The following is a 16,764-nucleotide window of genomic DNA, read 5'->3' as shown; positions in this document are numbered from 1 at the left end:
GAAACTCTTGTTAAAGGGAGGGGGGTGACTTATTTTTTTAATATTTCATCAGCCTGTCCTAATTGTGCGTCTTCACCTGCCGTAAGGACAGTAGCCGCTTTTGCCAGGCAAGGCAAATGAGTGGTTTATTTTTGAAGATCTGCACAGGCAGGCGCAACCCTTCATCTTTCTCTGGCTGTGCCAATTTTAATATTAATCACGCTGTGAATTTTGGCAAAAGTAAACAACAGATGTGCCTACAAAGAATAAAAGGAGGGGTGAGGGGCAGAAAGGAAATAGAAGCAGAAAGAGGAAACTCCCGGTCTCCTTCCTGTGATTAATCTGCGCCGTAGATTGAGAGATCAAACCCAAGTTGGTGGGAGGAGAATTGCCCATTCTTGCCGTCCCAATTTAGTACTCTCCGTTCTCCAAAAGGTGCCTGTCTTCTTGCAATGTTGTCACCTTTTAATTCGTGGGTTTGATTTGTTGCTTTGATTTAATGCTTCGTCATATTTGCAGCCCTCCCCTTTCTCCAGGGACCAGGTGCAATGTTACCTGATGCATAAACACACACACACACACACGTATGAATGATGTTGGTTCCCACTTTGTATGTATGTATATTTTGGGTGGAAAGGTGGCATATCAATTGTAAATGAAGCGTTTTAGGTGGGCAGCCATGTTGGTCCGCAGTAGAACAGCAGGATTTGCCGCTGGACTCGAAACTTGCTGTTAAATAAAGTGTTTGTGTGTCTCTGTGAGGCAGGAGAGATTGTGAGAAAGAAACTTCCACAGGCTGTCCCATCTATAAAGAGTAAACTCTAATTGGCCCTCCTCCCTAGAATCAAAGAATCATAGGGTTGGAAGGGACCTCCAGGGTTTATCTAGTCCAACCCCCTGCACACTGCAGGAAATTCACAACTCTCTCCCCCACCATACACACCTAGTGACACCTGCTCCTGTTTGTGTGTGTGCTTGTTTGTATATATGTCCATATATTTTATTGTATTTATATATTCATTTTAAGTGTTTTTAAAATATTTTAATACCTGTCTGCTGTCTTCAAGACCCTGTTTGGGTTGAAAGTGGCATATAAATATTTTAAATAAATATAAATTCCTATGAACAAAGACCATTTTTGTTACAGGCAAGGATGAGTGCATGCATTAATTGTTTTATGTTTCTTGCCCTGTCATCTTCAGTGGCAAAATAAACGTCTTATTGGGGGATTTCCCAGTAGAATTAACCTCACGTACCCAGTGCAGATTCTGCATCCTTTTATGCCTTCCTTGCAGATCTCTCCCTCTCCAAAGCCTCAGAACTCCCTGGCACCGCTGCCCCTGTACGACCAGCCGCCAGCCAGCCCTTTCCATAGTCCTGATAAAAGAGGTTCCCAGTACTTCCCGAGGTCTCCATCCGCGAATGGTAAGAGCGGCTGAAGGGCAAAGGCCGAGAATATTGGCGAGGAGGGGGGGGGGGGATGCGCACTAGAGAAGCCGCAGTGGACAACGCACTCGGGAATTTTGGCAGAAGAAGACTTTTGGCTTACATAAAATGTGGCTGCCACTAGTAGCCAAAGTGGTGTGGCCAGGAGTGCTATGAAGCCTCCCAAGGTCACTTTGGACCCTCCGCTTAGTTCCTACAAGCTCTCGCCCTGTAATAGTGTCTGATATTGCACCAGGCCCTGTGTCCGTACGTTGAACACACAAAGCTGCCTTAAACTGGATCAGGGTAACAAAAACCGGAGAGTCCTGATAGAGTAAGTTAACAGAAGAATTCAGGACCACCTAACGACACCCACTTCAAAAGTGAACACTCATATATTCAATACAATTATTCAATACAATTACAATTTGCCAGATTACATGCAATTCGTACAATATTCAAAATCCATTCACAATGCAAAGTTATATTAATCCATACAGTCTTTGTGGCAAGACCCAAAAGTGCTCAGTGCTGGTATAACAAATAGTCCATAACCACAGCTATATAGCTAAATACATGAGTCCATAAACAGAATAACTCAGTCCAATGCAATTTAATGCAACAATATAGCTGGCCAGGAAGGCACCGTAGGTCATATAGCTATATAGCTGTGAATATTGTACGAATTGCGTGTAATCTGGCAAATTGTAATTGTATTGAATAATTGTATTGAATATATGAGTGTTCACTTTTGAAGTGGGTGTCGTTAGGTGGTCCTGAATTCTTTTGTTAGCTTAAACTGGATCAGAGCATCAGTCCCTCAAGGTCAGAATTGTTTACATGGACTACAGTAGTTCTCCAGGATCTCAGGCAGAGGTCTTTCACATCACCTGTGACCCAAGATCCCTTTTTTATCTGGAGATGTCGGGGATTGAACCTGGGACCTTCTGCGTGGCAAGCAGATGATCGGTCCCTTAACCACATCTCCTTTCCAACATGGGACTGTTTAGTGAACAGTTGTGACGTTGAATTTCCATAGAAGATGCTCTTTCTTGTGCCATGCTGTTTCAGAGACATGGATTGCCACACAGTTCCTGTAGAATTAAGTAGTAGAGCTGTGAGCATTAAAATTTAAATTCCCAGAGTAGGATCCTCTGCCTCGAGACTCCAGGGAGCAGCAGCCGGTCCGATAGAGCAGGGATCTGACTCCATAGAAGACAGGTTGAACATGATGGTTTTTCTCCTGTTATAGATCACAGCTTCACTTCAAACTCTCCTGGATTCTCTCAGCCTCCACGACCTCTTCCAGAGAGCACCTCATATGGCAAGTTGAGACCTGTAAGTTTCGAGGCCTGCCGGAGCTTTAAAACCAGGTGTCGGTTTCATTAGACCCCCCCTCCCCCCCCCCGTGCCAAGGGAGGGTTAAACCAAGTGCACAAAATGGCTTGTTTCCGTGGGATTTTTACACTGCAATTCATGAACGTGTGATTCATGGATGGCCCGAGCGGCCATGACAGCGTAGGTTTGGGGGAGTTCTGGGCAGGAGCCGGTGGCCGTTGTGAGCCAGACCCAGCGAGACCTGTGCTCCTACCTGCCCCTTGCAAACCTTGTGTTCCAAAAAAGTTCCACTGCAACAGACTTGCACAGCTGCCCCGTAGGATTTTGCTTCCCAGTTCAGCAGACTGAGGAAGAGGTCACAAGCCCCTGAAGGCCACCTGCAGACTAGCGTGCATGCCCTGGCAGCCTTTAGGTGCCAGGCGTGACGTGCTGCTAGTTTGCAAAAAAAAAAACCTTCCTCCAAAGCTTTTATTGGAATGTTATTCCCCCTTCTCTTGCCTGGTTTCCTGTTGGCTGGTGCCATTTGAAGACCCTCGCTCAAAAGTTTTGCCCACCTTACTTTCCTCTACTTGCCACTTTTATGGCTTTCTCTGACTTTGTCCTTTTACAGTTGCAACTTTTGTTTCCTTTGTTGTTGCACATATTTTTTTAAGGAACATTATCAAAAGCAACTGTGGGCATTTCTTACATGACGAACACATATAATTTTTTTAAAAAATTTAATTTCCATGTAATGTTTTAAACTGAAGTACTGCCTGGCTTGGAAAGACTGATGGGTCCATCTGTTCTAGTGTCTTTTTTCCAATACTAGCCAGCCACATACCTCATCAAATCCCACAAGCTGGTTTGTCTCCTGTATCTGGGTCTTGGAGGTGTCCTGCCTCTAAGCATCTGTCTCCCAACACACCACAATGAAGATATTCTACTTCGTTTGTGTCGTGCTTGGGCACTGATGTATTATAGCAAGTAAATGTGGGAAGCCTCTTGTCTGCTGAAATCTTGAGGAAATGTCTGGTAGCTTTTCACCAAGCACTTTTCCTGTGCAAGTCCCCTCTCCCTCATTGTGTGATATGTGAAGGTTTTCTGCTCAGTTGATTTACGTTAATTGTCTTGAGACAAAACTCTGTTTCGCACAACTGTAAACAAAAGGACCGTGTGAATGCCCACACTTCGCTAATTTCAGTGGAAGACCAGAATGGCTACAGAGAGCCTGTCAAAATATACATATTTAACCTGTTATGGTGAGTTTAATCTATAAAAAAAAATATTAACAGGACTACCAAGAGCCACCATGGACACCCCCCAGACAAAAAGTTTCCTCCATTTCCACTCAGCCCCAACTTCAACATACCAAAGCAAATCAAATTACTTTCCTAGCTCTAGAGGAGTTAGCCATGTTAGTCTGTAATTGCAAAATAGTAAAGAGTCCAGGAGTACCTTTTAGACTAACCAACTTTATTTTGGCATAAGCTTTCGAGAACCACAGCTCTCTCCGTCAGATGCATTTGTTGCATCTGACGAAGAGAGCTGTGGTTCTCGAAAGCTTATGCTACAATAAAGTTGGTTAGTCTTCAAGGCGCTTCTGGACTCTTTACTATTTTCCTAACTCTGTGAGCCTCTAAGGCAAGCAGGTCCCCAGAATGTCGTACCCATCTTGGAAGTCCTGATGATTGATAGATTGCACATATTCTCCTCTCCGATTGTTCCCAGCTGCTGTGGCAGAATGGTGCCATCTTGTAGCTCATCTCTCCCCCACCCCCAATTGGACAGTAAGTAACAGATCTTTTAAAAATCCTTTAGCCCAGTGATTCTCTTGTACAGGCCTGATAAAGTTCTCGCTCTAAGAAACCTTTCTAGATATCCATATCTATATTCTAGTTCTTTTGGAGTCCATTCATTGGAGTCCAGTAGGAGTCCATTCTCTCGGTTGCATACACTCACGAAAGCTTTCCTTACTGAGGCCTTGCGTGTTCCTTCAAACCCCCTTGCAATTGATCCGTCTGGAGACAACAGGCCTCTGTCTATTCAGGCGGATGGATTTCTGCAGCCTCTTACATGCCCAGGAGTTTTCTTCTAGTCACGGTCGGTTTATCATTTTGGCTGTTTCAGGTACGAGCAGCCCCTCCTCCCCCAACGCAGCAGCAGCATCGTAGACCAGCAGAGAAGATCGAGGATGTCGAAATCACCCTGGTGTGACCAGCATGGCAGACTGCCTAGTTGTTCTACAATCAAGGCCAAGCGTTGGCAATGTTTGGTCAGCTCTCGTTCTTGGGCACCTTTGCATGATGGAAGAGACTTTTTAAAAGAGCATGGGAAAATGGGAGGATTTTCCAGAGACATTGACACAGTGGTGGTGGACCCTCCTTCCTGCAGTCATGAATATTTTGTGCCTTTTTTTTTTTTTTTTGGTTGTTGATGCTGTTTGATTTCACTTTGTCTATCTGCCATCCTTCCTCCTTTAGCACAAAGCAAGCTGGGCCTGTCACAAACAGAGTGCCTCGGCAACTGAAATATGGCCTTTTTATTTTCGGTGGAGGCTCCAGCGAACCGCCTTCTTTGTGCCGCTCGTGACCGGTCTGCCAATTAACTTTTCTACGCGGAAATGCTTCTGTGGAACGACGTGCCCTGGGAGCCTCTGCAACGTACAGCACATCCCTCGTCCCATCTCTGAGCCCCATCAGGGTGGAATGGGGACTTATTGACTGGTGCTACGGGTTGCAGCAATAAACAGGGCCAAGTCCTCACAGGGGGAATATGCTTCTGCGTGCGAAGTGTAACGTGTCGGCCAGGCCACAGCATACATAGACCATGTGCATTGTTAGTACAGTATATTACTGTTGCCATAGGAATGTGTATTAATTTTTTTTCCTGTTCAAATAATAGTACTTACCTGGTTAGGTGATGAATCAGAATTTGTGGAATAGAGAGGGGAACTCACACACAGAGATTGAACGAGAGGCTGGCTCCTCTCCCCCTCCTGCCCTGACAAAGGGTTAAACAAAAAATTCTGCCCGTAACAGAAACGCCGTGGATTCTCCGGGGTTAATGACTTCAGTGTACGCCTCTTCCGTAACAAACCGTAAAAAAAACCTGAATGTCATGTTCCTTTTTGTATTAATATTTATGCCGTGCATTTAGAAATGAATAGAATATCTACTTCGGAAGTGCTGACTTAGTAGCAACTTTCCCCTTCCTCCCGTTAGGATAACACTGAATAAGCAGGATTTTCATCTTAGAGCTGGGAAAAGACCATTGTTTGCTTTTTGGAAGCAGATTGTTTTTATCTCCTTCCCCCTTTCGTACTCGGGTCGCTTCTTATCCCAGTTATCGTTGTGTAGTTTTACTCTCTACCTTAGCAGTAGATCTCGGACATTGGAACCTCCGGCTAGAGAGGAGAAGTTTTAATGTTGCAGAATATTGGAGTGTGGTGTCTAGCTTTAGTTGTGGATAGTCCTAATGCAGGTCTCCCACCTGAGGCCCACCTGCCAGCTCTCAGACCCAGGGAACTGAGGTTGGGGAGGGGGATCATTGATCTCCCCTCCCGCTCACTACGAGGTTGTTGAAAGTGGTGGGAAGTGGAGCGCTTACAGGTTCTTTCATCCCATTACTGTGTCTGATCAAACAGGTGGGAGGTGGCAGGCTTTGCAAAACCTTGCAAAGCTCATTTTTCCAGAGATAAGTGTGGGAGAAAACAGAGCATGTGTGTCACAGGAGAATGACAGCTGTGTCCTCAGCTGACAACACTCCGGGGGAACAGTTACCCTCTGCCTCAGCATGACAAGAGCCAACGGGGCAAAGCAATCCTTGGCATCTTGCAGCTCTCTGTCAGCTCTTGGGGCAAGGAATAGAAGGGGGCATAGCTCTCAGGTGACTGCAGCTGGAGGCAGCCGTGAAAATCCGGGCCTCTCTGACGATACCAGTCTCGTTGAGGTCGTTTCTGGAGTTTTAAGATGAACAGACATGATATAGGAGGAGGGGGAGAAAATAGATTTTGGAGAAAAATGGCCTTTACTCCAAGCAGCAGCAACCATCATGTTGGAGAGAAAAAGAACCACATTGTGTTCCGTTCCAGGCGACTTCTGGCCCGTTGGCTGGAATATCTAAAACCACCCCCCGAAATACATTGTAAGAGCTGTAATATAAAAGAACATTAAAAGTGCTCTTGTGTCTTCATTTTTCTACCTTAAGCAAGTGGAAACATAGTAAACATTTTCTACGTTTAAGTTGCCTGATGGACTTCAGACTCTCTTGGGGGTTTTTTTGTTTGTTCGTTTTAATTTCTGTGGCTGCATTTTGTGAAATCATTTATCTTAAACTTTGCACAAATAATCTTGGCTGGATCTCTTGAAACAAGATGTGGGGCGGGGAGATTTTTTTTTCTTCAGTTGGCCTGAGTGAGGAAAGATTGAAGGGAAATAGGGTTGTGTGCCACAATCGCCAAATAATTGGCCGATTCCTTTAAAGATTTTATGTTGGAGTGAAAATGTTGGGGGGCGGGGGTGTTTGCGCCTTTGATCCCGTTGATCTCTTTGAGGTCTTTCCCTCCCTCCAAAGTGTTTATCAAACTTATTCTTAAAGGTTTTTAAAAACATTTTTAAAAGACAATTTTACTGCAAAGGTTTTAAAATTGCTTCCGGAAAATTAACTGTTGCCAATAATCACACGTTCTGTTCAGACAGCCGGTTTTTCTGCATCCTTTTTTTGTTGTTGTTGTTGTAGTCTTTATCCGGACTTTCAAAATTCAGAAAGTGTTATTTAAAAAAAAAACTCCTTTAGTTATATTTTTAAAAAATATTTTCTGTAAGAGCTGCTAATTTTTATTTAAAAAAATAAAAGTTGTAAAAATGCGCCTCCTTTTTAAACTTCATACAGGGCATACAATAGAACGTATCGGCATGTACAGTGTCAGTACAAGGAGAGCAGTTCCTTGGATGCTTTCTTTATATTGGCTGTAAAACTTTGTATTTATTATGTATAAAATGTTCAATAATAAAAAAGTGGAATTAAACAATTATGTGGCTTAATGTGTTCTGACTGCTACTGGATCATAGATCATGCACTTTTAACGACAAAGGGACATAAACAAGCTCACAGGGATGTATTTATTTATTTATTTATTTTATCGTATTTATATTCCGCCCTCCCCGCAAGCAGGCTCAGGGCGGATAACAACATTAAAAGAGGAAAGAGAAACAGGAGGGTTAGTCAGGAGGTTCAAAGGGAGAGATGCTGCAGCCGAAATAAGGTCTTTCCTGAAACGGTCTTCCACAATAAATGTGTGTGTCTTTAAAGTGCCAGAGGACCACTACTTTATTTATTTATTTATTAGATTTATTATCCGGTTTCCCCACGAACGGATCACAACATAGATAATAAGATTACAATAAATTCAGCATTAAAAGGGTAAAAAACAGCATTAAAAGCATAAAAAACAGTTTACACAATAACATTCGGCGGCCATCCGTATCGCTCAACCCGGTCCCAAAAGCATCCCCTGAGATGGGAGCAGGCAGACAACATTGATATATTGGTGGCAGAACGTTTCTAATCCCCTCAACAGGAGACCAGTGGAGGAGCCCACCCCACCTCAACCATATACCTCGTGGAACATCTCTGTCTTGCAGGCCTGGTGGAAGGATAGTAAATCTCACTGGGCCCTTGTTCCAAAAGACAGAGAGTTCCCCCAAGTTGGTGCCAGCACCAAGAAGGCTCTGGCCCTGGTCAAGGCCAGGCAAGCATCCTTGGGGCCAGGGACCACCAGGGGAAGATCCTACAAAAGTACGCAATAGTGCTAAACAGGTGATCTGTTTCCATGAATATGGTGCAGCTAGGGCGGCGAGAGAAAATGAAAGAGGTCGTTCTAGGTCTGGCAAGGGATGTTAACCTAAGGAAGGAGGCAGACGGTGTGAGTGAGAGACGTTTATTTCAAGGCAAGCTTGCAGAGAATACAAGACAAAAGACAGGCAGTGTGAAGAATGGAAAAGAGGGGATGTATAATCAAAAGTGCGCACAGTAGACGAAGATCCAGAGAGTTAGCCGTGTTAGTCTGTAGTAGCAAAATCAAAAAGAGTCCAGTAGCACCTTTAAGACTAACCAATTTTATTGTAGCATAAGCTTTCGAGAATCACGTTCTCTTCGTCAGATGCGTGACGAAGTGACAGTAGATGAAGTGAGCAGGAAGTATGTAACCTGACAAAAACCAAACCTCGGGGGTGTTTTTTCTCTGCCCCTGCCCCCTCCTCCCCTTGTAGAGAATCCTGTAGTTTGGCTCAGCAGACTTCAACACTTAGGACGAACGATGCAAGGCAAGTTTGCTGTCCCTCTGCGACAAAGAGGCGCTTCCCAGCCAAAGCAGCTCCTCTTTATATCACGTCGTTCTGCTCTGGAGTAGCTCAGGACAAAATGAAAGCAAGAACCACAGACATGCTCTCACAGCAGTCCTGCAAGGTAGGTTAGTCTAAGTGTGACTGGCCCAGGCTACTTAGCTGAGCAGTCCTTTGGAACCATTGTGTACCATACACCATGTTGGCATAAAATGTGAGGCTCTGGAAACATACAAAAAAGCAGAATTGTTGCAGTCTACCTTTCAACCCCTGGACTTTAGAGATGAACGATGTACGCCTATTGGTTGCACAGGATTTCTTCTATGACTATAGTGGAATCCAGTAGCACCTTTAAGACTAACCAACTTTATTGTGGCGTACGCTTCTGAGAAACACAGCTCTCTTTGTCACCTGCGTCTGACGAAGAGAGCTGTGGTTCTCGAAAGCTTATGCTACAATAAAGGTGCTACTGGACTCAACTATTTTGCAACTACAGATTAACACAGCTAACTCCTCTGATTCTATGACTATATGTCTGAGTCAGAACACAGCAGACTATAAATGAAATAAATAAAATGGTTTGAGATAATCTTCCCCCTCACATCTTATGTAGGAATGTGGGATGATTCGATGTGTGGGCATCATTAGATTTCAGAATAAGGAAATAATTTCAACCTAAACAGTTGACCCCTGAGGCAGCAGTATTGCGGTCAGTGAAAGCGAATTTTTTACTGCTCATTTTTATTCTGCTCCAGCGGCACGGAGGGCAATCTAAACTCCCCTCTTTCTGGAGATCAGGGGGCGGGGCCACCAGCCATGTGACCATTTTCAAGAGGTGCTGTAACTCCGTTCCACCACATTCCAGCTGAAAAAAAGCCCTGCACACGGCTACCCATCTTGATCTATCTCCAGGGCAGGGAATAGACAGTGAGAAGTAATACAGGCCACCTTGAAAGTCTTAAAAACACAGATGGATTGCAGACAGCGCTACAGCTGGGAACAGTGAACAGGGGAGGGAAGTAGGGACGTCCAGAGAGCAATGAGGGTCTGAGAAGACACAGCAGCCACCAACCGGTTTCTCAACTCAAGCTGCCTCCCGATTGCTGTCCCCGCAGCACTTGTGCATGTTATGTTTGGCGAAATGCAGTATGGAAATCTGTTCCATACTGTGTTGGAAACACAGTTCAGGGCTGAGGTGGGTGGGTGGGTGAATGCGTGCGTTTTGATTTACGACAAAGAGATTCTTGCCGTTTAAAAGAAGTGAAAATGAAAGACGTGATTCATAAGATGAACAGCTCCTGCCTACCCGGAGTATTAATCTCAGGGGAACCGAGCGATTGCAAAACTGATTGAAGATTCCTACCAGAATGCAAAAAAGTCTCTCTGCACTGGAGAAGAGAAGCAAGGCAGTTTTTCAGCAGGAAAAAAGGCACTCTGGGAAACTTGAGCTTTGTCTTGGGAAGGAGGGGGGGTTGCAGGAATCATATGGGGGGGCCTAAAGAGATACCTACTTTCCAATTTCCTCCAGAAATGTATAAAAAACAATACAAGGGGTATGCCCAGATGCCACTTTCTGCCCTAACCAAGCAGGATTATGCCTTTACATCCTGATATCTTCCTTTGCTACTCTCCTCCCATCTATCAAGATGCGTGGTACCTTTAGAATCATAGGGTTGGAAGGGACCTCTAGGATCATCTAGTCCAACCCCCTGCACAATGCAGGAAACGCACAGTTACCTCCCCCCCACACACACACACAGCGACCCTTACTGCATGCCCAGAAGATGACAAAACACCGTCAGGATCCCTAGCCAGGTAGGAAGTAAGTTGTCTTGAATACACTTAGCCTTTTATATAGTAGGATACAAAGATTATAGAAACAGAATATATAACAGCATATTATACTACAAACTATTTCTTCTCTCCATCCCCTTACTTATAAACACTCAACATTTTATATTCAAAATTTTAAAATGTTGATTTTACGGCTGATCTACTTCAGTAATAGCTGCTCTTCGTTTTTTCTTAATTTTCAACTACATAGTCAAAAAAGCCTTTCCATTTTTTTGAAATTCTAAGATTGGTCTATTTTGTAAGAGGTTAATTTGGCCATAGACGCATATTCATACAATTTGTTCATCCACTCAATCACATCTGGGCAAAATTCTGTCTTCCATTTGCTGCATATACTACCCTTGTTGCCGTCACCATATACTTAAAAAGTTTGTTGTGTGCTTTTATAATATTACTAGTAAAATAGTTAATAACATATTTTTAGGGTTCAGCTCAAAGCAGAACTTTAGTATCTTTTGCATCTCTTCATGTATTTTTGTCCAATATCTTCTTGCCTTCTTACATGTCCACCCCCTATGATAGAACGTTGCACCTTTACATTGACATTTCCAACACCTTCCATTGTTATCTTTGTTAGCTTTTGAAGTGTCCTTAGGGGTAAAGTGTAGATGGCTGGGGAAGGCAATGGCAAACCACCCTGTAACAAAAAGTCTGCCAAGAAAACGTCGTGATGTGACGCCCCCCATGGCTCAGTAATGACTTGGTGCTATTACCTTTTTTAGGGGCAATATACCATCTAAAAACATAACAATTCTGCCCACCCGAGTTTCTTGCAGGGCGGCTTCTAGGATTGGATGAAGAGTTAGGACGATAGTCTTCCAGTGGATTCAAGGCAGGGATCTTTCTATTAAAAAAAATTGAGGGGAGTTATTATTTTCCCTTCTGGTATCATGATGGGGAGTCAGGGCTTGGGAACAGACTGGTGATTCCAGGGACAAGCCCCTCCCCTCCAGGATCAAAATCAGCTGACTGACCCTGCCTTCGGAGAGGAGGAGCTATATCCCAAAAGTAAGGACTGCCCCACTCCTGGACCACCGAGAAAGGAAGCTTCACGGTAAGTGAATACGAATCTTCCATTCTCTCCTAACATTTGACAGTCTGTGAATTTAAAATCTCGTTGCTTTCTAAAATGCCATTGGACTCAGATCCTGCTGTGTGGGGGGTGTCGCTTAGACCCATCTGGCTTTGGTACAGACCCAGGAGCAAAGGCCTACTACATCCTGCACAAGTATTTGCTAGGAACGAACAGAGGCCCTCCTGTATGCGGGCACCTTCCTCATTGTGCCAGCCCAGCAGTCTCCTGAGTGGCTTGTCCAGAGCACTATCCCTGCCAACTAGGGTTGCCAGCCTCCAGGTGCTGGCTGGAGATCTCCCGGAATTATTTATTTTTATTATTTCGATTTATAAACCGCCTATCCTCAGAGGCTCTGGGCAGTGAACAACAGTTAAAAACAAGAAAACAATCATTCTAAAATCAACATACAATAAGCAATAATAAAATAAATTAACCAAGTATATTAAAGTGCAATGGTGGGGAGAACCCCCACCCCAAAGGTGGGAGGCCGACATGGCACCGCCCCCTTCAACCACCGAATGCCTGGCGGAACAGCTCTTACAGGCCCGGCAGAACGATAATATGTCCCGCTGGGCCCGGGTCTCCATTGACAGAGCATTCCACCAGGCTGGGGCCAGGACTGAAAAGGCCCTGGCCCTGGTTGAAGCGAGGCAGGCTTCCTTAGGGCCGGGGACCATCAATTATAGTTGATCTCCAGGCCATAGAGATCAGTTCCCTTGGAGAAAATGGCTACTTTAGAGGATGGACTCTATGGGATTATACCCTGCTCAGGACCCTCCCCTCCCCAAATCCTGCCTTCTCCAGGCTCCATTCCCAAAATCTCCAGGAATTTCCCAATCTGGAGCTGGCAACCCTATTGCCAACAGACAAGTGTATGCGATATTGTGTGTAGGCTAAGCCAGCCAGGGGACAGCTTGAGAATCCCTCTGAGAAGATGAAGATGAGGGAATCTTTAGCTCTCTCAAGCCCACCAGGACCCACGAAAGAATAAATGCATCTCTTCTAGGTATAAGGCCTTGCTTCTGAGTGCCCATTAGACTGCACTGCTCATACCCCGCCCTCAAAATACTGGTATGCACAGGCATACTGCCTCGGAACATGGAGGTTTTATTAAACCATTACCACGCTCCCTTTAAAGCCACCTGACTGAGCATCAAGACTTGACTATTGTAATGCACTACACATAGGTCTCCCATCCAAGTTAACCAGGAGACTTCAATTGGTGCAAAACGCTGCGGTGCGACTGCTATCAGGAGCAAGCAGGAGCATGAACATCACTCCCATCCTGCAGTCACTCCATCAGCTACCTATCAGTTACCGTGCTCAGTTCAAGGTAATGATATTACATACAAAGCCCTTCACAGCTTTGGTCCGGCATACCTACGGGACTGCCTCCCTCCCTATGTCCCTCCACGGCAGCTTCACTCATCTGAACAAGATCTCCTGCAGGTGTCACCCAGTACATGGGTGAAATCAACAGCAGCCCGTACACGGGCTTTCTCTGTGGTGGCCCCTACCCTGTGGAGCAGCCTGCCTGAGGAGGTCAGGAGAGCCCCCACTCTCCTGGCTTTCCACAAATGATGCAAAACCGAATTATTACTCAGATCTGAGGGCTGTATTGTAGGGAGGGGGTCTCAGATGCTTTGCTAATGAGTTAGGGACCATAGACTTCACCATCATGTTGCATTACATACTACCTGTTGCCTTAAGTATGTCCATACTGGGTAGTTCTATGTTGTCAAATGTCAGTCCTCGAAAAAGTTAGGCACCACAAACTTCACCATTATGTTGCCATACATCCTATCTGTTGTCTTAAATATGTGCTCCTATGAGCTACCTGTGCTTCATGTTGTCTAAAGTCAGCCCCAGAATTGCTTATGTTCTGTTTCAGCATTTCGTCAACTCTGTACTGGATTCTTACTGATGTTATGTCTTTGTTAACTTGTGTTTATTTACCCTAGGGCACTCTTTATGGAAAGGTCCTTGAAATTGACTTGAAATTAATCTCAAACTGTATAGTCCACCTTGAGTCTCAGAGCCAAGCTACAAGTGACGCCTGACACAGGTTGGACACTTGCCAGCTTCCCTCAAGTTTTGACGGGAAATGTAGGCGTCCTGGTCTTGCAGCTGTAATGGAGAGCCAAGCTGTAAAACCAGGACGCCTACGTTTCCCATCAAAACTTGAGGGAAGCTGACAAGTGTCCAACCTGTGTCAGGCGTCACTTGTAGCTTGGCTCTCAGTGAGAAAGGCGGATTATAAATGACGTAAATAAATAAAATAATTGCTCCATCCTCTGCCAATGAGGTCCACAAGCTAATTGTGTGTGGTGCAAAGGAAATACATTCTTGAGCCTGTCCGGAATTTACTGCCCAGAATGTCACTGGGTGTCCCTGTGGAGGACACCCACAGGAGGAGAATGTTCTCCACTCACTTCCTTCATTCTGTGCATCATCATATAAGCACCCTTAGTCATTTTTCCTTTAAAATAAAAAGCCCCTAACTCCTTACCCTTTCCTTATAGGGAAATCTCTCCACGGCCTTTTAATCATTGTGGTTGCTGCCCTCCTTTGCAATTTGCCCAGCTGTCCAAATATCCTTTTTTAGGTATGGTGACAAGAGCTGTCCAGAGTGTTCCAAATGCAGCGCACGGCACTGTACATGGACATTAGGGTGGGGTTGTTTTGTTTTGCAATCCATTGGACCTGTGAGGATGTCTTTTAGAGAGGCAGATTTTTGGTCCACCTGTCCCAGTACCACTCTTCACTAGCTAGCAGCACACAAAGGGGTCTGGCAAGCATCTATCTATCTATCTATCTATCTATCTATCTATCTATCTATCTATCTATCTATCTATCTATCTATCTATCTATCTATCTATCTATCTATCTATCTATCTATCTATCTATCTATCTATCTATCTATCTATCTATTCTGCCTGTTTGTTTGTTTATTTGTTTGCTTATGTTATTTATTTATTTATGTTATTGATAGTCTGCCTAGTCAAGGCAGATTACACGGTGTAAGTTCATGTGATCAACAACTGGGAGATTCAATAAACAATACAATAGAAATCTGTATAGCAGAAATCTGAAAAGCAGAAAATTCGAATACACGAAAAGTTCCTGAAACAAAATACAAAGAATTCGATGTGAACAACGTGGGAAACTATTCAGGAGGAACATATCTACATCCACAGACAGTATCCTGTTGTATAATCTGTGCAGACCATATGGGAACAACTAACAAAGCAAATAAACTAAATGGTACAGATCAAAAATAAGCAATTATTAAATGGTGTCTTCAGTCTCATATATTCTTCAATCTGAAATATTCATATCCATACATGACTGCCAAAACAAACTCAGAGGTGCATAAATTCAATCAGTGATTAAGCACAAAGGGTCCCAGGCGTACAATATTCCAAGAAAATACAACAGTAAAGTGCAATATGCTGATGTGCAATAACGCATCACTGCTTTTGTTCTTGGTTTCTTCCGTGACTCCCTTTTTTTGCTTTTCTGTCTCTAATACTTGTCAACAGCAAGTTTACATATTCAGAATATCATCAAATATTATTTTTTCTATTAATGTTGAGAAATGATCGGTTGCTTTGGATGGCTCCGCTCTTGACATCATAGAATGGCCACATACCTGTTAAGGTGCTGGCAATCTCTGGCTGGTGTTTTAATTTCTTGAGAGACCGGGATTTTGAAAAATTCCATTGAAACTACCTGAGTTGAAGAAATTTATGAATGCTTCTTTTGCCGAGAAGGGAATTTGCATTCATGACTCGAGGCTTCATCTGAGCTATAACCCCTGAGTAGTATTAATTACTTCTTTCCTAAAATTAATCTAAACTAGTTCAGTAAGAATCAATGGCAGGGAGACGATCATAAATTGTTTTTGACAGAAGGATTAATTTAACTCAGAGGTTCCAATATATTGATTCTTTAGAGAAACAAGAGAGTGAAATGTTTTGTTTGGTTAATGGAAGAGGGGTGGCCTTTGTATGCTTAGAGTTTCTTTCCTTGAGGTCCTATTCGTGGGCAATTGATTTACTGTTTATTTGTGTACTTTATACCCTGCCTTTCTCCTCAATGGGGAACCAAAGCAACTTACGTTATTCTTATATCCTCCATTTATCCTCACAACAGCCCTGTGAGGTAGGGTACACAGAGAAAGCTGCCTTCTCTTAAATCAGATCGTTGGCCCATCAAGGTCAGTATTGTTGACTCTGACAGGCAGTAACTCTCCAGGGTCCGCACAGAAATCTTTCCCATTACCTCCTGCCTGGTCCTTTTTATTGGAAATGCTGGGGATTGAACTGGGACCTCCTGCATACTTAGAGCCAAGCCACAAGTGACGCCTGACACAGGTGGGACACTTGTCAGCTTCCCTCAAGTTTTGATGGGAAATGTAGGCATCCTGGTCTTGCAGCTGTAATGGAGAGAGCCAAGCTGTAAAACCAGGACACCTACATTTCCCATCAAAACTTGAGGGAAGCTGACAAGCGTCCAACCTGTGTCAGGAGCATCTTCTGGGCATGGAGCAGGAGTCACTGGGGGTGTAGGGGGCAGTAGTTGTGAATTTCCTGCATTGTGCAGGGGGTTGGACTAGATGACCCTGGAGGTACCTTCCAACCCTATGATTCTATGATTCTAGGAAGGGCTAGAATCAAGGGCCAGCATGGTGGGACATTAGCCAAAGACTACAGCCTCTCAAGGGACCCATCCCCCTCCACACATGTTCAGCCCATCTGATCCTATCAA

General features: G+C 44.2%; 1 protein-coding gene across 1 annotated transcript in view; it reads left to right on the top strand.

The window, feature by feature from the left end:
* FCHSD2 (FCH and double SH3 domains 2) overlaps positions 1-7,754 on the top strand; it is a 202,347-nt gene extending 194,593 nt beyond the window's left edge. The window contains exons 18-20 of the mRNA XM_054974082.1: positions 1,275-1,404; positions 2,657-2,742; positions 4,852-7,754. Coding sequence (XP_054830057.1) covers positions 1,275-1,404; positions 2,657-2,742; positions 4,852-4,938 — 303 coding nt within the window. The 3' untranslated portion in view covers positions 4,939-7,754. The remainder of the gene's footprint in view (positions 1-1,274; positions 1,405-2,656; positions 2,743-4,851) is intronic.
* Positions 7,755-16,764: the final 9,010 nt, after the last annotated feature.

The sequence above is a fragment of the Eublepharis macularius genome, chromosome 3, assembly GCF_028583425.1.
Source record: "Eublepharis macularius isolate TG4126 chromosome 3, MPM_Emac_v1.0, whole genome shotgun sequence".
NCBI lineage: Eukaryota > Metazoa > Chordata > Lepidosauria > Squamata > Eublepharidae > Eublepharis > Eublepharis macularius.
The sequence above is the reverse complement of the archived record's forward strand: the minus strand, read 5'-3'. Positions and strand labels throughout refer to the sequence as shown.